The 23,595-nt window shown below is 35.4% G+C and overlaps 3 protein-coding genes across 8 annotated transcripts in view; 1 reads left to right on the forward strand and 2 right to left on the reverse strand.

The window, feature by feature from the left end:
• Positions 1–13,308, forward strand: part of LOC138315707 (b(0,+)-type amino acid transporter 1-like) — a 96,214-nt gene extending 82,906 nt beyond the window's left edge. For all 6 annotated transcript variants that reach the window (XM_069256932.1, XM_069256930.1, XM_069256933.1 and 3 more), the window contains 10 exons: positions 1,700–1,960; positions 2,585–2,710; positions 3,211–3,310; positions 3,519–3,563; positions 3,806–3,929; positions 4,124–4,227; positions 4,502–4,598; positions 6,702–6,851; positions 7,352–7,520; positions 7,886–13,308. In XM_069256932.1, the coding sequence (XP_069113033.1) occupies positions 1,700–1,960; positions 2,585–2,710; positions 3,211–3,310; positions 3,519–3,563; positions 3,806–3,929; positions 4,124–4,227; positions 4,502–4,598; positions 6,702–6,851; positions 7,352–7,520; positions 7,886–7,959 (1,250 nt within the window). In that variant the 3' untranslated portion in view covers positions 7,960–13,308. The remainder of the gene's footprint in view (positions 1–1,699; positions 1,961–2,584; positions 2,711–3,210; positions 3,311–3,518; positions 3,564–3,805; positions 3,930–4,123; positions 4,228–4,501; positions 4,599–6,701; positions 6,852–7,351; positions 7,521–7,885) is intronic.
• A 5,598-nt stretch (positions 13,309–18,906) lies between these two features.
• Positions 18,907–22,116, reverse strand: LOC138316667 (acyl-coenzyme A diphosphatase FITM2-like). Its single transcript, XM_069258335.1, has 2 exons — positions 22,098–22,116; positions 18,907–22,036 (listed from the first exon to the last, which is right to left on the reverse strand). Exons 1-2 carry the CDS (start codon positions 22,114–22,116, stop codon positions 21,108–21,110), a joined length of 948 nt encoding a protein of 315 aa, XP_069114436.1. The 3' UTR covers positions 18,907–21,107.
• LOC138315708 (acyl-coenzyme A diphosphatase FITM2-like) lies at positions 22,031–23,471 on the reverse strand. The gene has a single exon (XM_069256936.1). The coding sequence runs from the start codon at positions 23,465–23,467 to the stop codon at positions 22,529–22,531; it is 939 nt and encodes a 312-aa protein (XP_069113037.1). The 5' UTR covers positions 23,468–23,471; the 3' UTR covers positions 22,031–22,528.
• Between the last annotated feature and the right edge of the window lie 124 nt (positions 23,472–23,595).

Raw genomic sequence — 23,595 nt, forward strand, 5'->3', positions numbered from 1 at the left:
GAGAGACATGTGGCAAACCTGTCTAGGACAACGTCGCCTCTTGTGCCAGTTAGCCCTCCGTGGTGTGTAGGAGAGACAAATCTGGCATACTGAGAGACTTGCCCCACTCCCCCAAAATTAAAACCAACCCTCTGTGTTTCGGTCTTTACTTTTTCAACGTTTGGAATGTAAACACCATGGGTGTCATATCGCCCTCCGTTTTATTGGAGAGACGAGAATGACATCTCAAACTACAAAATTACTGGTTTTGGTTTCTATATATAAATATAAAACATATTTCATGCATGCCAGTTGGCCCTCCTTTTTAAGAAGTTTCTGGAATAGTTACCAAGGACAGTGGCCAGAAAGCCGGATGATGGCAGAAGTACGACGAACCAGTTGTTAATATTTATATATATTCAGTTTTATTACAGCCAATTAAGGGCTATTCCGATAACTAACCCCGTCACGGAGAGACATACATGGCATGTTAACTTATAGGCTAGATTAGTATATTTCGGTCTGCATTCCAAAGCCGGATGTCATAATGCCCTCCTATACGTTGAGAGACATAATGTGACGTCTGTGAATCATTTTGTTAAATCACAATGTTTGGCTTTTATAAATCAGATGTCATAATGCCCTCCTATACGTTGAGAGACATAATGTGACGTCTTTGAAATTCCAAATTTGTTATTATATTCGGCACTTTTCGGCAAAACTAAAATCAGGTGTCATAATGCCCTCCTATACGTTGAGAGACATAATGTGACACTTCGACAAAATTCTTATCAAAATGGCAAGTATATGGAAATTCTGTAGAATGCTAGGGTTGGCCATTCTGCTCCTCCAGATGAAGACAAAGGTCCCAGTTATGGAGAGACATGTATGGCTTCGGTGTAATTAGTGCCATATTGCCCTCCAGATTGTGGATTAATTGTGGAACTGCCCTTCCTTGTAAGATAAGGACAAATCACCCTCATACATGACAAACTGTTACACGATAATCTCCAACATCTCACAACACACATATCATCTCTTAGCACCAAGATATTCACTTCAACTCAATTTATTTTTCTTTTTAAAACATTTCTTTATCCCAATATCAGTAAAAATTTGAAATGTCTATTGTAACAGTGTATAATCTCTTTTACTAATTTGGGTACAAAAACCTTCATATTTCAACACACTTTTTTGATTGCTATCTTTTTACACAATAGATTAGTAGTTAAACGATCATTCTTTATATAAAAGTTTTCTAGGTTAAGTAATGGTACCTCATGGTATGTATGTTTAATTATCTAAATTTTCTAATGAATTTCTCATGTCGTACGATAGTTTATGAATTTGAAAAGTGTCTTCTCTAGTTGAACAAGATTCTCGATCCCTCAGATTCTATCCTGTCTAACATTGTTAGGTCACAGCCATATGTTATACTAATCATTGTAAACAGAAATATCAGGCTTTCCTACTGTATCTTTCCATGTTAACAAAATGCACTTTTATCAATTCATCTCTTCCAAATGTTATAAAAATGGTTAGGGTAACATGTCACTATGCATTTATCATTTTCAAAGAATTAAATCTAAAACCAGCACCACAAATATCTTTGTTCATGAAATGATAAAAAATATTTCAAAATTTAAGATAAAAATCCTTCCTGATCTGGTACAGTCATACACAATTGTCTCAACATGCCATATAATGCATGTCTTTACAGGTGCTTTAGCCTATGCCGAGCTAGGAACTATGATCACCCGATCAGGAGCTGAGTACGCATACCTTAAGGAAGCCTTTGAGCCAATGCATGCAACATTGGGGTCCATTCCAGCCTTCATGTATGCCTGGACGTCGGTGCTCATCCTTAAACCAGCCCTGTTTGGTGTCGTGGCCATGAGTTTTGCCCTTTACAGCACAGAGCCTTTCTACCCATGTGGCCCACCAGATATCGTAATAAAACTGGTGTCGGTCGTTTGTCTATGTGAGTATGTCGGTGTCCTTAAGGATTACTGGATACAATTTTAATATTAACAGTTTACAGAAAATTGTAAAATTACAAATGTATAATATATATATTTTCTATAGGATGTAAACAATTACACTGTATTGCCAAAAAGCCAAAATATTTTCTAAAGACATTTTCTATAGTCCAGAAATATTTCACATAGGTCAAGGTGTTGTGTAGAGTTCCGTACAAAAAAAAAAAAAAAACTTTAAGGATTACAGCACAAAGAAAATAGGTCAAGGTGTTGTTTAGAGTTCCGTACAAAAAAAAAAACTTTAAGGATTACAGCACAAAGAAAATAGGTCAAGGTGTTGTTTAGAGTTCCGTACAAAAAAAAAAACAACTTTAAGGATTACAGCACAAAGAAAATAGGTCAAGGTGTTGTTTAGAGTTCCGTACAAAAAAACAAACTTTAAGGATTACAGCACAAAGAAAATAGACTTTGTAAATAGAGACTTGATTTTAGATATCCAATAAACACATGTCTGAATGGAACATTTGATGGTTTATCTTATAAATCCTTTTGGAAAATGTACCATTACTGTTAATTTGTATAAAAGACTTGCTGATCTAAATTTGCTATTTATTTCTGTGTTCCAGTTGTGGTGTCCTTCATCAACTGTTACAGTGTGAGTCTGGCCACCAAGGTACAAAACATCTTTACTGTGACCAAGTTGGTGGCCGTCGCTGTCATCACCGTCGGTGGATTGGTCATGATGAGTAAAGGCAAGTTATTTTTATATTTCTATACAGATTATGATGGATATAGGTAGGCTCTTTAGACCTGTGGAAAAATCTAATACCAACATTCAAACTCAGTAACTAAATATGGACTCCATAAGAAGTACAAAGAAGGCCAGATCAGGTACTCCATAGAGGAAGTGTATTCTGCTTCACAGATGACTTTTAAACCTTTCCTGAATACCCACAATAAGTCACATTCTTAAGAGAGAATCTGTAGGTAACAATAGAATTTCTTTGTGATAGAATATAGGTATCTATGTGATAGGTGAATAGATTCTTTTTCAGGGAAACAGAGTTTTCCAGGTAGATTAGTATTTCCAATGATGATGTGGAACATCAATTTTTCCCCATTGTTTTTAAAAATTTCATGTAGATGATTAGACTTGAATTCTTTTTCAATTTACAAATCTCATCATGTTGGCTTCAAATTGCTGTCTTGAGATAAGAATGTATAATTTTGCGTTGTATTTTGTCTTTTACAGGGGAAACCGAAGTTCTCAGCACTGGGTTTGAGGGTACTGAAAAATCCCTGTCGATGATAGCCTTGGCTTTTTATGATGGTCTATGGGCATATGATGGATGGTAAGATGATAGCATCAAGACTGATATACAGTACAGCAATATACAGCATGTAATAAACTAGTAGAGGTTATCTGATTTTAGTCACTTCTACACTGTAAGCTAAATATGGCATTATCAACATTTGTAATATGTTTGTATGCTGGTTCCTACAGCAGATATTGAGATTTTGCGAGTATTTTGTGTCTAACACAGCCAATTTTCTTTTCAGGAACAATCTCAATTACGTGACAGAAGAAATCCGTGATCCACATAAGTAAGTTAAGAATGTGCCATATTATTCATGGAATGAGTGATTAGGAGTATAATATTTCTGCCCAAAGATTTGTTGATAATTACTCTCTATCTCTGTAGTGTATGATTATCTATAATACACATGTATATCTGTTTATTAGTGTAATATGATTGATATTGTGAAACATCAACCTGACCAGAGTATGTACGAATGTAATATGATTTATATAACCCTGGTATATTATTATTTTGTTTATAAAACAGGAACCTGCCCAGAGCCATAATGATTGCCATTCCTCTAGTGACCGTCTGCTATTTCTTCACCAACTTGTCGTATCTTACAGTCATGTCTAAGATGGAATTGCTTTCTTCTGCAGCTGTTGCCACGGTAATAACTGTTTTGAATTAGTTTGAATTTAATAGATAATATCAAAATCTGCTACCTTTCACATTTTGTTTGTTGCGTGCATTTTCATAATTATATGAAAGCATTGATTGATCATGTTGATGATTTAATAAACTTGCCATGTTTTCGGTGTTATGCTAATAAGCTAGATAAACAAGTGTGGTGATGTTTTACAGACTTGGGGAGAGAGAGTACTCGGAGGCTTTGCCATGCTTATACCCATCTCTGTAGCGTTCTCTACATTTGGTGCTGCCAACGGCTCCTGCTTCACAGGAGGAAGGTAGGATTATATATACAATAAATAAATACAATATATTATAGCTGTAATTGAACTTTGCAAAATTGATTATTCATGAGATAGTCAAACCTGTCTATAAAACATCCCAAAGGATAAAAAAATTGGTCTTTAATCACAGTTTGATCAGTTAAAATAGGGATCAGTTTAGAGAGGTGACCTGATTTTGAGAGATAATTTTGATTGGTTGGTCCATTTTGTTAAATGATGATTGTATCATACTATATGTGTGTTCCATGCTCATTGTTTTATGTTGTAGAGTGATGTTTGTGGCTGCCAGGGAAGGCCATTTACCCGAGGTGCTGTCCTATGTTCATGTCAAACAGTACACCCCTCTCCCATCACTTCTATTCTCAGTAAGTTTACCGCTTTTGTTCACGATGTTACAGTCTTATGTATACACAGGCAACAGCCAGGACAGATTTTTGTAAGCATTTTTTTTTTGTCTTTGCATTATTAAATGGTGTATATTTTGTGAGAAATTAAACATGTTGTCAAAGGCAAAGGTATCTTGTACCCAATATGTTATAGATCTACTGTTTAGAATATTGTGTAGTAAATGTATATTGTATAGTATGAAGAGTGATGCCCATTTTGTCATCTCTGGAATCTAATTTAAAAGCGTTCTTCTCACTGTTTCATAAATGATCTGACAACATTCCGTAAGGATAATTAATTTCATACATATTTGCCATCTGGCTATATCAACAGACATTTCATCACAGGATGTTATACATGAAGGTATAGTGTTTTGCACTTTGAGACGGAATGACAAAAGAGAAGAAAATGATTTAGCATTTTCTATGATCAGGCTCCAATTTCTCGAAACAAAAGTACAGACTTAAGGCAAAACTTAAGTTTTTCTCAATATGTAACTTACAGAGACCGGACAGAAGTATTCGGACAAATGCGTCGTGATATAAAAAATATATCGCTAAATTTCGTGCGGCACGTACAAATCGGAATAAATCCAGTTTGGAGGCTTGGTTCGCGTCATCGTATACAATATGTCATCAGAAAGATGACGTCATGCATGATGTTGTGACGGTAAAAATAAATTAAGTTGTCCGCTGACGGAATCGCAGGAATTCACGGAAATAACATGGGTCGTCGTGGTAAAGAAGTGACATCAGGCTTAAGATAAGCGGTCGTAGTGATGATATATAGAAGGTGGGATAAAACAAACAATTGTTGCAGATAGGTTAGGCCTACCAAAATCTACAAATTCTGATATTTGGAAGCGATATGTGAGACGAGGAAACATTAGAAATACACATCGATGTGGATGGACGCCATATTTGACAGATCGAGACCAGAGAAGTCTCTTAAAAGTTGTGCGTGGAAATAGGCGAAAAACGTTGGATGACTTAACAGCCGAATTAAATGACTACAGGAACACTGTATTAAAACGATTGACCGGAATTTAAAAAATCAGGGATACCGTAGAAGGGTAGTGAAGAAAACCATGGTTGTGCGTGAAGTCAATTTGAGGAAACCATGTGACATTTTGCTTTGATAAAAGAAATCTGACAGTAGAAAACTATTGGAAAGATGTTATTTTTTCTGATGAAAGTCAAATCATGATCGGTAATGACAACAGAATTTTTTATGGAGGCGAACAGACAAGGCATACTGGCCAGCCTGCATTTGTCCGCGGTCACACCGGAAACTTTCCGTAATGATTTGGGGGTGTATAATACCCATCATGGAGTTGGTACTGTTTGCAGTGTAAATGGAACCATCAATTCACTAATATATATTGAAATTTTGGAAGAGAATTTGTTGCCAGTCTTAGCAAGACACTTCTCAAACCAAAACTGCATTTTTCAAACCATGGTATTTCCGTTTTAGAATGGCCCCCACAAAGTCCTGATTTAAATATCATCGAAAATGTGTGGTTAAAACTTAAAATACAACTTAAAACAGTGGTCAACAACATCACTAATCGAACAGAACTTTTTGATGCAATACAAATCATCTGGCAAGGCATTGTAATTATACATTGAAGTTTTATACCAATCGATTCCCAATCGTATGAAGGAAGTACGAAAGTCCAAAGGTCAGATCACCAAATATTAGGTCAATATCACAACACATATATTTTTTTATAAAGAGTTTTATTTTCCTAGCGAGATGTTCAGATGACGTTACGGCGGCCATTTTGTCCAAATACTTCTGTCCGGTCTCTGTATATGAATTTTTTTTACTTAAGTCAGATTTTGACTTAAGTTTGTTTCGAGAAATTGGGGCCAGATTTGACTATCTTTGTGATTCTTGAGGCAATGAGTTGATTTGACAATCTAGAAGGTCACCAGAATGTGACCCCTAATGGGATCTATGAAACAAAGTGAGAAGAAAAGTCTGTGTTTTTATTTGTCATCTCCTTCATGATAGCATTGCTTATGATTACTATATTGTACTGCCACTGTCTAGTGACAAGGTCCTGTGTATCGTTTCAGACTCTGCTGGCAGCTATCCTGGTAACAATGGGAGACATCTTCACCTTGATAGACTATTTTAGTTTTGCTGCCTGGTTTTTCTATGGAGCTACTATGTTATCCCTGTTAGTCCTGCGGTACACATCACCGGACCGTGAGCGTCCGTACAGGGTAAGTATCTTGCCATTATCTCTGTGACAGAGATTTTGCAGCCAAAGTAAACATACTAGAAATCTGTAGCTTCCAGTTCAAATATAATTACAGTATGGCTATGTACAACAATTGTAGCATTTTGGAAGTATGTCAACAATTTTGACTTTGCTAAGCCAGAAACATTCTGTGGACATGATAATACATATAATGGAATAAGAAAGTGTAAGCCAAGTTTCTTTTTCGGCTTCTCAGCTTTTCTGTTTCAAAATAAGATTCTGGGGTTATTCAACTTTTGAAGAATTAAAATAAAATTCAATATTTATTTAAGCATGGTAGATAATATTGTGGAGATGTTTACTTTTGAAAATTTACTTTGATCACAAAATTCGCTGAAGTGAACTTTGATTGTCAAATCAATTGCATACCAAAAACATTGGTTTAAGTTCTGTAGGAAGGAAGTGTTTGTACCATTCAACATCATTTACTGGATAAGTGAGTGACAAACTTTACTTTTCCAGGTGCCGACTATTGTGCCAGTGATCGTCCTGCTCTTTTCTGTTTACCTTGTTGTTGCCCCTATTGTACAGAACCCCAGGATTGAGTTCCTGTACGCCTTCCTCTTCATGATCAGTGGGCTATTCTTCTACGTCCCGTTTGTTGTGTACAAAACTACATTCAAATTTACAGGTACAATAACTGTTATATCATCACTGGTCAATCAGTGGTCAGTGTGCAGAATAAAATGCTTAACAGGTTTCTATAGTGTGCATTTCAGTGCTTTTATAAACTTGTTCTTACATGTGAGTACAATCAAACCTGTCTATAAAGGCCACCCAGGGAACAGAGCAAAGATGGTGTTTAGAGCCAGATGGTCTTTATACACAAATCAAATTATATTGAAATTGACTGGTCATATGAGACCCTAGAAACAGAGGTGGTCACTCTAATGCAGAAACTCGTGTTTTGTTATCTAATTTTTGGATAGTCTGTTTGATAGTGTTATTCACACTGCCTGCCTGCAATAATATGTATCATATATTGTGTAATTTCAGAAAAAGTAACAAGATTTTTACAGCTGGTGTTATTGGTGGCGCCAAGCAGATATGAAGAACTTGTCGCCGACTGAGACCCTGGACGGGATTAGGATTTTCTATCTTAATGATTTTTAACAAATTTGTATAAACCACACTGGTGTATATAATTTATCTAATTACAACAAGAAAACTCTTTATGCATTTCTGAAGTTGAACCATAACTACAAGTGATTGTTCTGTGATAACCATGGGCAGCTGCTTCCATGTCATATATAACTCCAATATCCTGGACACTGGTGTCGTTAGAACAGCCATAGAATTCCTCTCCCCTCACTCATCCCGTGGGTTTAGGCTGGTACTAGACACATCATAAAAATAGGTACGGTATTAAACTATTGGTTTCGAATGGATTTTATTTTAAAAGTGTCAGACACTCTACCACTAGCTCTTGACCTCCGGGCTTAGTTTCCCTAACACCACCACGTCACATCTCTAAATGTTTGATAGCCAAATACTGACCATTGTCAGACAGTTTACTTTTAATAGTCCTTCACCTCATATTAGCATGTTTGAGGCCCCCATTGGGCTTTTCACCTCATATTAGGATGAATTTGCATAAAACAGATAAACCAATATGAGTACCAGTACGTGTCGATATTATTTATAACTTTGTTGTAGATGCAGTGGGATTTAAGCACTTTTAAATTTGTGTCATAGTAACACTTAAAACATCACCTATTTTATGTAAGGGTAAAATCATTGATTCAATGGATCTTTTCTCTTTATCTGTTCACGTTCTTGTACAAATTTAGTCAATTGTTATTTATTTATTATAAAGAGAATTCTTTCTAGTCATTTTTCCTATTCAGTATTTCACATATATATTGTAAGTTATTACATGTACGTAAATGATGTCTTTTTAGCCCATGTTTCTCATGTCATTAATGTTACGATATTGTGTTGTTCAACAACTGAACACAAGTATATTACATGTACTTCGTAATGCAAATTGTAAGATAGATTATCACTTAATTTATATGTATATTACATGTATTATAACCATACAAGTCATAAAGATTAGGTTTTAATCTGAAGTGTACTATACATCCAAATTATCATTCCAGAACTTGTTTGGAGTTCATTTTCTTCTCTCGTCAGGGTTATTTTTATATACTTAAATTTTTCTTTAAAATAGGTTTTAAAGATTAATTACGTTTAACCCCAAAAGTTATGAAGGTCTGACACTATATGGCCATACCTTTACAAGACTACTATAACTAGTGCTGTGATTAAGTTTATATATGTAGACAGGGTTTGTGAGGGAGAGCTCTTTATCATTCCATTCTGTGGTCTGTTCTAGCGACATCATTGGTCCAGGGTCCTCATCAATCTGAATGGAAAAAAAAGGAAATATATCGAACACATACATGGTGCTAATGATATTGTTGTCATTTACATGTATAAAGTTTGAAGTCACATGTTTAACTTTATCATAGGCCAGTGAACACAAATCTAATACAAGGGTTTAGAGATCCTAAAACAATTTACCGTAAATTAGTTCCACCTTCCGATGATTTTAGCACCACAAAATTCACATCAAAAGATGATGCCACAATCACCGGAAGGTGGGACTAATCCGAGGTAAATTGTACTTTACCCACGTCATTTTGGGATCTCGAAATCCCCATATTGTGCATACTGTACTCAATATGTTTTATCAGACAAACTTCCACCGAGTAATTATTTCATCGAAGAGTTCAGAAATCAGTTTTGAATGTTTTCAGAATATTACATTGCATTTCCATCTTGCAGTCCAGTGATTTCATTATAAGATAGTTAACAACCAGTATTTGTGATTTCATATCATATCAGAAATGGTCCTATATTGTTACATGGTGTTATGCTGATTTTACAGTAAATTTGTCATGATGACTTGTACCTAGGTTGTCAATTTAATCATTGTTGCCAAATTAATAATGTGCTGTGAGACTCATAATGTATTTACTTTAAAGATGTTCCACTGCTGACAAATCGTAATTTTTCACTATCAAAAATAGGAGCAGACAATTAAGTAGTTTTCTTCAGTTACTAAAGTTACTTACTTTACACCATTACCACCATTGAAAAGTTTGAGCTTCTTATTTTACTTCAAGTTAAAATTACAAATTGCATCCCAAAACATTCTGTGGCTCTATATCTTATATGGAATGAAGTACTGATTGCGCATGCACCAGAGCAATATAAATTATTTTATATTATTTTCTGTGTTAATTAGACATAAATATACACGATTAAACACCAATTATTGTTCAAGTGATGAATATCATTTAAGCTCTGTCGACGGTGGAGCATCTTTAATAGTTTAATGGTATATTTTAAATTCAAATGATAATGTTATCAATTGTAATGAATTCAATGTAAAAATACTAGATGAAATTCAGAAATGATAAATATTTTATGTTAATGATATAGAAAATCATTTGTTAACAGCATTATATGCCATAAATTGTTAAGTATCATTGGGCCTATCAAGCTCTAGTACTTTACAATCCGTTAGTGCAACCCTCAGTAACTGCCTTTGGGTAGAATTGTTCATCATCATCATCATCATATTCATCATCATCATCATATCATATTCATCATCATCATCATATTCATCATCATCATCATATTCATCATCATAACAAGTAATCATGTTGTAAATATTCATTGATAAATTATTGAGTCATTCATGTTTCATAACTTTCATCATATGCATTCTAAATACACAAATTTAATCACAGAATTGTTGAAATTTACTGCATAAATATGCAGTGAAATAAAGAGTGTGTCCAAGATTAAATGTGCATGTATAGTTCTGAAGACAAAACCATGTGAGGAAAACAACCAAACATGGGTCTGTAGGAAGATAAGAATATCACAAACCTTCTGACAGGTTTTGGCTTGTTAGTACTCAGCAAGCCTTATGTGCTGATATGTACCAGCCATTGTCGGACTCAGATGGACATATGATATCCCTATCTACTAATCAGACCTATAAAAGATTTAAATGTCTCTATAAGAAGACTTTCTATGTGCCACAACCACCAATCATACCTAGATCTCTACTTACATGTTTTGAGTGGCATTTTGTGATCTCTTTTCGGGAATTGAGAGAGTGGCTTATAATTTGGTGCAAAATCTTTGTGCTTCTGTAGTTCTCAGGGCAGCATAGGTGCTTTTGTCTTTGTTTGAAGTAGTATATGTATCCAGAGCTTTAATTTTGTAGGTTAAGAAAAAAGCTTTAAAAGAAAAAAAAGCTTTAAAAGAAAATAAAAATAAGGAGCTATATTCAAAATACAAAACGTATTTGTATATACATGTATATCAAAACATGATGCAAAACATTAGTTATTTCTATGCAAAACAGAAGTTACTTTTATTCTAATTACTAGAAAATATTTTATCTATTTGTAGTTAATCTATTTATTATCATGAATGCAGAATTTCAAACACACGTTTGAACTCATGCTGACACTAGAATAATTCATTCTTAAATTACTGGGCTGAACTTGTTACTGTAACTACTGAAATTAGATCAGTGAAATTATGTTGTAAGTGATATGCATTAACTCTTGTGGAATTATAAAATTCCCAGTGGTCTGAAAAACCATTAATGTAAATATTAAAATGTAAGAAGTTAAAGTGTAAGCCTTAATTGATATACGTTAATCTTCTATAAACATATTTGAAACTAATTTACCTCTGTACGTGTCCGCTTGCGTGCACGTAGTACGTTCATAATTTAACTGAAAGGGTGATCAGATACAGCTTCATTTACCAAGACTTGAAAAGAAGTCAGTACCATTGAAATTCTTAGCAAGCAAAGATGAAAGATGAATGACATCACCATTAAATTTATGTTTCAGTAATTGGAACATGTTGGTAAACATGCCCTGATCTTTAACTAATGAATTCAGTGCAGTTCTGTGACCAGTACTTAGGTATATGATTTATTGTGAACTTGGTGTGTTCATGTTTAATGTCATCAAGACAATTGGTTGTCCATTGATCATTATTCATTTTCATCATTGTTAATCCATATGTTTGTAAAAGGTGTTGTTCTAATGTATTGTTTTCATTCTTCAAGACATAAATTATCATTCCATTTGAGTATGTCTTACAGTTGCCAAGCAATGCTTGTCAGGCGAAAGTCTTGTATTAATTCAAACTATTCAAAACACAAAATTGAATATATTGAATACAGGTGTTAACATCTGGTGCTATGTACAGTACACTGACAGGAGATTCAATGTCCATACTGTACAGACAATTTAATAGTATGTGTATCATGAATATCTGTGAATTGAAAAACTGTGATCATTGTAAATAATTCTTGTAACCATGAAAGTGTGCTTTAAAATTTGAAAATGTGATCAAAATATGTATTCTTGTAAGTGAATGTGTACATTAAATTTCGCTAGCCAAGCATATTCAAAAGCAGAGTAATGGTTGACAATCGAAGTTGATGCTTATGATGTATTCACTACCTATATCAATGTCTTTGTTGTAGCTTAGCATCATGATTATGTATTAAGTTTCTGCTCAGTTTTTTCTCGGTGAATAAATGCAAGGTACTGGAGCATAGATCTGGCATGATCGTTAGTGAACAAATGTAACATCTAGTGTGATAGATATTTTTTGTTGGTTTGAAATATTTCAACTCCATTCATGCCATGTGTTCAAACTAGAGTACTGTGTATAAATGTGAGCCCGGTGTGTAGTGGCCAATGATTGTATTGTAACATACAGGGGTGTCTATATTAGAACAATAGTTACAATGGTTTGACTTCCTTGGGTGACTGTTTACATGTTGGGGTATCTCATGTGCGTCATATCTATGTTGACATACTGGGGTATCTAGATATGTAGCTGTGTTGACAAATTTGGGTATCTAGATATGTAGCTGTGTTGACATACTGGGGTATCTAGATCTGTAGCTGTGTTGACATACCGGGGTATCTAGATCTGTAGCTCTGTTGAAATAATGGGGTATCAAGATCTGTAGCTGTACTGACATACTGGGGTATCTAGATATGTAGCTATGTTGAAATACTGGGGTATCTAGATCTGTATCTGTGATGACATACTGGGTTATCTAGATCTGTAGCTGTGTTGAAATACTGGGGTATCTAGATCTGTAGTTGTGATGACATACTGGGGTATCTAGATATGTAGCTGTGTTGACAAATTTGGATATCTAGATATGTAGCTGTGTTGACATACTGGGGTATCTAGATCTGTATCTGTGTTGACATACCGGGGTATCTAGATCTGTAGCTGTGTTGACATACCGGGGTATCTAGATCTGTAACTGTGCTGACATACCGGGGTATCTAGATCTGTAGCTGTGTTGACATAATGGGGTATCAAGATCTGTGGCTGTATTGACATACTGGGGTATCTAGCTGTATTGATATGTAGCTGTATTGACATATTGGGGTATCTAGATCTGTAGCTGTGTTGACAATAATGGGGTATCTAGATATGTAGCTGTGTTGACCTAATGGGGTTATCTAGATATGTATCTGTGTTGACACACTGGGGTATCTAGATTTTTAGCTCACCTGGCCCGAAGGGCCGGTGAGCTTATGTCATGGCGCGGCGTCCGTCGTCCGTCGTCCGTCGGCATCCGTCGGCGTCCGTCTGTCCGTCAACATTTCCTTTAAATCGCTACTAGTCCTAGAGTTCTGCATGGATTGTAACCAAATTTGGCCACAAACATCCTTGGGGGAAGGGGAACAGAACTTGTATAAATTTTGGCTCTGACCCCCCGGGGGCAGGAGGGGTGGGGCCCAATAGGGGAAATAGAGGTAAATCCTTTAAATCACTACTAGTCTGCATGGAATGTAACCAAATTTGGCCACAAACATCCTTGGGGGAATAAGAACAGAGTTTGTATAAATTTTGGCTCTGACCCCCCCAGGGGCAGGAGGGGTGGGGCCCAATAGGGGAAATAGAGGTAAATCCTTTAAATCACTACTTGTCCTAGAGTTCTTCATGGAATGTAACCAAATTTGGCCACAAACATCCTTGGGGGAAGGGGAACAGAACTTGTATAAATTTTGGCTCTGACCCCCCGGGGGCAGGAGAGGCGGGGCCCAATAGGGGAAATAGAGGTAAATCCTATAAATCGCTATTAGTCATAGAGTTCTGCATAGATTGTAACCAAATTTGGCCACAAACATCCTTGGGAAAAGGGGAACAGAACTTGTGTAAATTTTGGCTCTGACCCCCCAGGGGCAGGAGAAGCGGGGCCCAATAGGGGAATTAGAGGTATATATTCTCATTCCTTCAGAAAAGAAACAATGAACCTGTATTCAGAACATTACTTGGCATTACAAACCAGGTGAGCGATACAGGCCCTCTGGGCCTCTTGTTATTTATGTTGACATACTGGGGTATCTAGATCTGTAACTGTGTTGACATACTGGGGTATCTAGATATGTATCTGTGTTGACATACTGGGGTATCTATATATATAGCTGTGTTGACATACTGGGTTATCAAGATATGTAGCTGTATTGACATACTGGGGTATCTAGATCTGTAGCTATGTTGACATACTGGGGTATCTAGATCTGTATTTGTGTTGACATACTGGGGTATCAAGATATTTAGCTGTGTTGACACACTGGGGTATCGAGATATGTAGCTGTTTTGACATATTGGTGTATCTAGATCTGTAGCTGTGTTGACATACTGGGGTATCTAGATCTGTAGTTGTGATGACATACTGGGGTATCTAGATCTGTAGCTGTGTTGACTTACTGGGGTATCTAGATATGCAGTTGTGATGACATACTTGGGTATCTAGATCTGTAGTTGTGATGACATACTGAGGTATCTAGATCTGTAGTTGTGATGACATACTGGGGTATCTAGATCTGTAGCTGTGTTGACAACAATGGGGTATCTAGATATGTAGCTGTGTTGACATACTACTGGGTTTCTAGATATGTAGCTGTGTTGACATACTGGGTACCTAGATCTGTAGCTGTGTTGACATACTGGGGTATCTAGATATGCAGTTGTGATGACATACTGGGTTATCTAGATCTGTAGTTGTGATGACATACTGGGGTGTATCTAGATCTGTAGTTGTGATGACATACTGGGGTATCTAGATCTGTAGTTGTGATGACATACTGGGGTATCTAGATCTGTAGCTGTGTTGACATACTGGGGTATCTAGATCTGTAGCTGTGTTGACATACTGGGGTATCTAGATCTGTAACTGTGTTGACATACCGGGGTATCTAGATCTGTAGCTGTGTTGACATACTGGGGTATCAAGATCTGTGGCTGTATTGACATATTGGGGTATCTAGATCTGTAGCTGTGTTGACATAGTTGGGTATGTAGATATGTAGCTGTGTTGACATACTGGGGTGTCTAGATCTGTAGCTGTGTTGACATAGTTGGGTATCTAGATCTGTAGCTGTGTTGACAATAATGGGGTATCTAGATATGTAGCTGTGTTGACATAATGGGGTTATCTAGATATGTATCTGTGTTGACACTGGGGTATCTAGATTTTTATTTGTGTTGACATACTGGGGTATCTAGATCTGTAACTGTGTTGACATTCTGGGGTATCTAGATATGTATCTGTGTTGACATACTGGGGTATCTATATATATAGCTGTGTTGACATACTGGGTTATCAAGATATGTAGCTGTATTGACATACTGGGGTATCTAGATCTGTAGCTATGTTGACATACTGGGGTATCTAGATCTGTATTTGTGTTGACATACTGGGGTATCAAGATATGAAGCTGTGTTGACACAATGGGGTATCGAGACATGTAGCTGTGTTGACATATTGGTGTATCTAGATCTGTAGCTGTGTTGACATACTGGGGTATCTAGATATGCAGTTGTGATGACATACTGGGGTATCTAGATCTGTAGTTGTGATGACATACTGGGTTATCTAGATCTGTAGTTGTGATGACATACTGGGGCATCTAGATCTGTAGTTGTGATGACATACTGGGGTATCTAGATCTGTAGTTGTTATGACATACTGGGGTATCTAGATCTGTAGCTGTGTTGACATACTGGGGTATCTAGATATGTAGCTGTGTTGACATACTGGGGTATCTAGATCTGTAGCTGTGTTGACAACGATGGGGTATCTAGATATGTAGCTGTGTCGACATACTGGGGTATCTAGATATGTAGCTGTGTTGACATACTGGGGTATCTAGATCTGTAGCTGTGTTGACAACAATGGGGTATCTAGATCTGTATCTGTGTTGACATCCTGGGGTATCTAGATATGTAGCTGTGATGACATACTGGGGTATCTAGATCTGTAGCTGTGTTGACATACTGGGGTATTTAGATCTGTAGCTGTGTTGACAATAATGGGGTATCTAGATATGTAGCTGTGTCGACATACTGGGGTATCTAAATATGTAGCTGTGTTGACATACTGGGGGTATCTAGATCTGTAGCTGTGTTGACATACTGGGGTATCTAGATATGTAGCTGTGATGACATACTGGGGTATCTAGATATGTAGCTGTGATGACATACTTGGGTATCTAGATCTGTAGCTGTGTTGACAACAATGGGTTATCTAGATATGTAGCTGTGTCGACATACTGGGGTAACTAGATCTGTAGCTGTGTTGACAACAATGGGGTATCTAGATATGTAGTTGTGTTGACAATAATGGGGAAGACTGGGTACCTTTATCTGTGACAATGATGTTGACATATTGGTTGTAACGTTTACCTGTGATGCTGAAGTGTCACCTTTGAATTGTTCAAGGGTTGTTCAGAGAACACTTCAAGTTGTGATTACTAGTCCTTGTAAATTTCATTTGTCAGTTATACTGTCCTAAATATAAACCATGTTTTATTTATTTACAATTAGTCAAATGTTCACTTGTGTTTGCCAAGGTAAATTCTTGTTTTTAAGTTACATATTATTTATCAAATATGTTGAGCTGTTTGTAAAGATAAGTTCTTGTTTTTAAATTACCTATTACCGGTATTTATCAAACATGTTGAACTATTTGTAAAAGTAAATTTTTTGTTGTTTTTTTAAGTTATTCATTATTTATCAAACATAATTGAGCCAATGTCATTTCTTAGTATGATGCAAACTTTCTACAAGAAGTATTTCACAAATACAGTATTGTTATTAATATAAAGGCAGTGTGTGTGGGTGTGAATGTTTTATATTTGATCAATGCTCTTTATATACTTATAGAGTTTATATTTTCAAATCTTATTTCTATATTATGCATCACAGTGTCCTGTTATTTTAAGCACAGTTGTATCATTAATTGGTGGTTGAATTGTCTGCTGTAATAAATATGAAGATAAAACATCATGGACTTCTTGTTTTTTTACCCCTAGAATGAATACATCTACCAACTACTATACCTTTCGGCCAGGTACAAAATGGTGCCTATGTGTCTCCAAAAATCACTCGGGCACAATTTTCTTTACTTTTATGTGGGTTTCCAATTATTTTATGCGTACACATGCATTTACATATTATTTTTGTCCAAAACAAACATAACGGACTTGCCGTATAAATTCCCTTCAGAAAGATTTTTTTATGTATTGTGTAAGAAAATTAATGCCGCAATGAGAATTTGATATTAATGCAGTTCAGTTTTATTGCCAGTAGGTAAGCAAGATACCGGGTAAAACAATTACGATAAAATGCAGACAAACAAATATACATCAACATGATTAATGTTGCATGAATACGATGTATAATTACTTAACTTAATTTAGCATTAAATCTTTGAAAATCTCATAATCCATCCTATATATAATTAACTTCACTTTCTTTACATAAAACAATAAGGACTTTTAGGGTTAAATGATTACCTAGTGTTTTTGCGAGTCCTTATTCGACAACTTTTTTAATTATTCCTTGCGTTTTATTTTCATATGAACATGCAGAGCTAGGGCCCTCCTCAAAATCCAAGAGGTAACATCGGCAGCTTTGTTTAAAATGGAATGAGTATTCATGTTGTGCAATGGGATGTAATTATTCTTGTAAATCTCAAAGGATATCCCTTTCCAGTATTTATATGCAATAAATAATAAACAACTTTTCAAAACTCCTCTGAAACTTTCCCAACAAAGTTCATTCATTACACTTGAAACAATATATAAACCCATATCAGCTTTCATATGGAACAAGGGAAGTAACTCTGGTAGATCTAACCACGACCATTTGATATATTGTCTACCAGTATTGGAGAGGAACTCAGGCTTGCCCTCCTAAAATGACTACACTATACTGAATATGGATACTATATCAAATGAAGAACCCATTATCAATGATTTAAATTTACAACATACAGTCTACTCTTTTTTTGCTGTGTTATTTTGGTGTAAAGTACGTACAGCATATATATGCCAGAGCAGGGTTTGCGTTTAAGTCGTCCTCATATCCTTTTATGCATAGACAAGAGATCCCAGAGGTATCTTGGCCCCCACCAAAGAATGATATATGTCTGACATTGGAAAGAGGGATCTTTTCTCTGCTTTTCAAATTTTTTCAAACATACTACATGTATACATGCAATTTGAGACAGATCGCTTCAGTACTTTCTGAGAAATAGTGGTAACAAACTTCTATTATCAAAATCCAAAATGGCAGCCTGTCGGCCATCTTGGCCACCCATCAGTCCCAAAATGCACAACAAGGGCTCTCGGGGGAAATTTGAAACAGATCCCTTTGGTACTTTCTATGAAATAGTGGTTACAATCTGCAATTATCAAAATATAAGATGGCATGTTCATGGATCGGTCCAAAAATGCAATATGCAAAATAAACGTCCTGGAGGAACCTTGACATAAAATTTGAGACAGATCGGTTTAGAACTTCAAGTATCAAAATCCAAGATTGTGACCTGTCGGCCATCTTGTTCACTGATCGGTCCCAAAATGCAATTTTCAAGACTTGGCTATAGCTATAGAGGAAATTATGCCAGTAGTCAGTACAACAGAAAACAAATGTTCAACCTTTTCTTTGTTATTTTTATTGATTTTGATGTTTTAACATTCCAACTAATAAATATTCCCCTACTCTGGGACGGAGAGACAGGATTATCACTACAAATGGTACAATTTAAATAACGACTCTCTAATGTCCATATAACCAAAAAATATTTTTTGGTCTTGAGCATATATCAGACTATAAGAAATAATTTGCAAATGATGAGTATATTTAGTCATATTGAAAATGTAGCAATTTTTCGGGTACAAAAACATTTAAGTCATGCATGATAGAATTGTAGAATAAATTACCGGTATAAAAGCTAGAAATATGTACTGTATGTAACATACTATTTACAATACACAAATATATATATATATATGGCACGTGCCATATAAATATATATATATGTACTGTAAATAGTATGTTGCACACAGTAATAATATCCATGGCCAGAAAACACTTAACAGATAATAAAGTAAACATGATTTTGATACTTTGTGTCATCTCAGATCTTCTGATTTGTCTGTTTTAACCATGCAAAGGATTTTATTATCTAGTGAGCATATCTAGCCATTTTAGTCTTTTAAATTTGTAGTTTTGATAAAAAATTTTTTTTATAGATATGTATACAAGAGTTTCTGAACTATTTTGATGCAACATATACATGTACCAGATATGTGGACACTGAAATGTCGATTATGGAAGACATGCAATTACACTGGATAAGTTAATATTTAACTGGTTTGTCATTCTTAAAAGCATATATAAAATCTTATTTTACAACCAAGTAAAACACCTAATTATAGTATAATGAACATAATATCAATTAAAAGGATTTCCTGGAGATTGTTACAAGTAACCAGTAAATCATTATAGGTTATAATTATAATAAAAATTGGTATACATAAATTAAATAAATTACTTACTAAATATATATGAATGTTGTCCTAACAGAGCACTAGAAACACTTTATAGTGTTAGTGTAGTGTACATACATCAGTGTTTTATACACAATTTTGTATTGATTTACATGTACTTATTAAATAATAACCAGACAGTTCCCTATATAACTACAATGTATAAATACTCTTTCCATCTGACAGTCACATTTCAGACACAATCATACATACAGGCACATGATTTAACATTCTTCTCTTTTAGTTCACAGACATATAACCATTTAAAATTTCAAAAATATGCCAATATCTTGACTAGTATATATTAACCACAAGGCATGAACAATATTTCACAACTTATCTCTTCTAGTACCAGGTATGTATATACACATCTATACGACTAGAGTAAGGCATACACTGTAACATGAACAAATATTATGTTATATTATATTTTTTGTGTGTGTATTTGTAATCTCATGTAAATGGGGAAATAAAGATTATCTATTTATCTAGGACATTTATTAGGTATATGTTCCTTTAATAAAATAAGTCAAATTATCAGTTAATTTGATCCATGAGGTCTTGCTGCCATATAACACATATTGACAGTGATTGTTTTAATGTAAATTTTGGGCCGAATAAAGGCCCCTTCCCCTAGATTAATTTTACTGTATTTTCCCAATTTGATGTAAATATTTTCCCAAATAAAGAAAACCTCTCTAAAATATACATATTTCAAGAAAAATAAAATAAGATATAAATTTTTCCCAATTGAAAAGGTAAAGGCCCTCGAAATGATTGAGCAAGAAAATCACTGTTATTACAAACTATAAGGAGAGAATGGATATTATCATTATGAACAAAGTGAATCCTTCACTGAGAAACTGTTACCATACTTAAAATTGCACATCCCAGCTTAGTTTAGTTGGCAAAAATGATTTAAATTGCTCAGATCAAGACAACTCTGTCTTTTGGGCTAATATATCAATGTCGGGGATGACAAATAAAATTGTTATGAATTACAAAATTGTATATCATTTACAAAATTTCACAAGGTAATATATGAACACAGAAAAAACAAAATAGGGAAACAAGTCACTAAAAGTCAGTATAACATAGTTATATGCATATAGGTACAGTTTGAAGTCAGAACACTGATGTTTAACTTTCACATTACATCCAATAAGATGTTCTTAAAAGGCCCTCATAAATCCAGACAGGCAGACACAAAACTGTGTCAAACAGCTAGATGGAAACTATATGACAACAGACACACTTATGCCATATGGAATAGAATTTCAAAAAGTGGAAGAATTGCATTGTCATTCACACTTTGTGAATCTTAGGGGACTAACACCAGATTGTAAAATTCCACAATTTGAACGTATAATCATCCTATAGCTGATAAACCAGCATCCAACTGCAATGAAAGCTGCAGATACTTTTTGGGTAAGGGTATGAAATCGATACACTGTGCTGATTATGAGCATAAATTCCCACAACACTGTAAGGACAGCAAGAAATATAACGTTTATTTTAATATACGGAGTCAGTTCCTTATATGCCTGTTTTGTGGTTCGTATCTCACTTTCCTTTATATTTTTCAGATCTGCAAGATTTTCTTTATCGAGAATAGTCTCAAGCTTTGACCAATCTTTGAAAAATTTCACTTCTTCAGATATAGTCAGCAGGTTGTGAATCAGAAGGAACACATGTCCAGAAATGTCAAAACCTAGCCATGACTGTCCAGCCTTATTACAGGAAACTCTTGAAGGATAAATAGGTTCTGTACATATTCCAACCACAGACTCTACGTAATTTAAAGCTGACGTCACTGCATACCACCAAAATGTTGCTAGAGCAAGTCGAAGGAAATGTAATTTGACCTGTGGCCATTTGCCAAGCGAGTACACGAAGCTGGTCATGCCAGTGAATGACGAGAGAGACGCCAATGTCCATCCCCATCCTAACTTTACAAAGAACTGGTTGAATATGTTGTGGGAATCGGAGAAGTATGATCTCGGTAAGGCCATGACATCAGCCAAAATAGATCCAGCCATCACTCCTATTAGGTAGAGACCTATTTTCACCGCAGTATCGGCAAGTAGGACCTTTTTACACATTTTCAAAACAATCATCAAGAAGAATTCACCTATATGTGTCGGTGGAGGTAGTGGCTTCTTGCCCTGGCCTCGCGTTTTTCGCTGATCATTAAATCGTTGGGAGCCAATAGGGCCGGATTGACGTCTCACTCATAGAGAATGGATATTATCATTATGAACAAAGTGAATCCTTCACTGAGAAACTGTTACCATACTTAAAATTGCACATCCCAGCTTAGTTTAGTTGGCAAAAATGATTTAAATTGCTCAGATCAAGACAACTCTGTCTTTTGGGCTAATATATCAATGTCGGGGATGACAAATAAAATTGTTATGAATTACAAAATTGTATATCATTTACAAAATTTCACAAGGTAATATATGAACACAGAAAAAACAAAATAGGGAAACAAGTCACTAAAAGTCAGTATAACATAGTTATATGCATATAGGTACAGTTTGAAGTCAGAACACTGATGTTTAACTTTCACATTACATCCAATAAGATGTTCTTAAAAGGCCCTCATAAATCCAGACAGGCAGACACAAAACTGTGTCAAACAGCTAGATGGAAACTATATGACAACAGACACACTTATGCCATATGGAATAGAATTTCAAAAAGTGGAAGAATTGCATTGTCATTCACACTTTGTGAATCTTAGGGGACTAACACCAGATTGTAAAATTCCACAATTTGAACGTATAATCATCCTATAGCTGATAAACCAGCATCCAACTGCAATGAAAGCTGCAGATACTTTTTGGGTAAGGGTATGAAATCGATACACTGTGCTGATTATGAGCATAAATTCCCACAACACTGTAAGGACAGCAAGAAATATAACGTTTATTTTAATATACGGAGTCAGTTCCTTATATGCCTGTTTTGTGGTTCGTATCTCACTTTCCTTTATATTTTTCAGATCTGCAAGATTTTCTTTATCGAGAATAGTCTCAAGCTTTGACCAATCTTTGAAAAATTTCACTTCTTCAGATATAGTCAGCAGGTTGTGAATCAGAAGGAACACATGTCCAGAAATGTCAAAACCTAGCCATGACTGTCCAGCCTTATTACAGGAAACTCTTGAAGGATAAATAGGTTCTGTACATATTCCAACCACAGACTCTACGTAATTTAAAGCTGACGTCACTGCATACCACCAAAATGTTGCTAGAGCAAGTCGAAGGAAATGTAATTTGACCTGTGGCCATTTGCCAAGCGAGTACACGAAGCTGGTCATGCCAGTGAATGACGAGAGAGACGCCAATGTCCATCCCCATCCTAACTTTACAAAGAACTGGTTGAATATGTTGTGGGAATCGGAGAAGTATGATCTCGGTAAGGCCATGACATCAGCCAAAATAGATCCAGCCATCACTCCTATTAGGTAGAGACCTATTTTCACCGCAGTATCGGCAAGTAGGACCTTTTTACACATTTTCAAAACAATCATCAAGAAGAATTCACCTATATGTGTCGGTGGAGGTAGTGGCTTCTTGCCCTGGCCTCGCGTTTTTCGCTGATCATTAAATCGTTGGGAGCCAATAGGGCCGGATTGACGTCTCACTCCGGCCATTTTGTCGAAAGTGTGACGTGCATGACGGTGCATTCTATTACAAACATTTAATATTTGTTCAACAAATAATACTAAAAATATCATATTTACATAGAAAATAAAAATATCCATTTTTATATCTATACTAT

Source organism: Argopecten irradians, chromosome 2, assembly GCF_041381155.1.
Source record: "Argopecten irradians isolate NY chromosome 2, Ai_NY, whole genome shotgun sequence".
NCBI lineage: Eukaryota > Metazoa > Mollusca > Bivalvia > Pectinida > Pectinidae > Argopecten > Argopecten irradians.

Excerpts from the sequence above, each read along its gene's own strand:
- LOC138315708 (XM_069256936.1), bottom strand. The coding sequence starts at position 23,467 with ATGGCCGGAGTGAGACGTCAATCCGGCCCTATTGGCTCCCAACGATTT.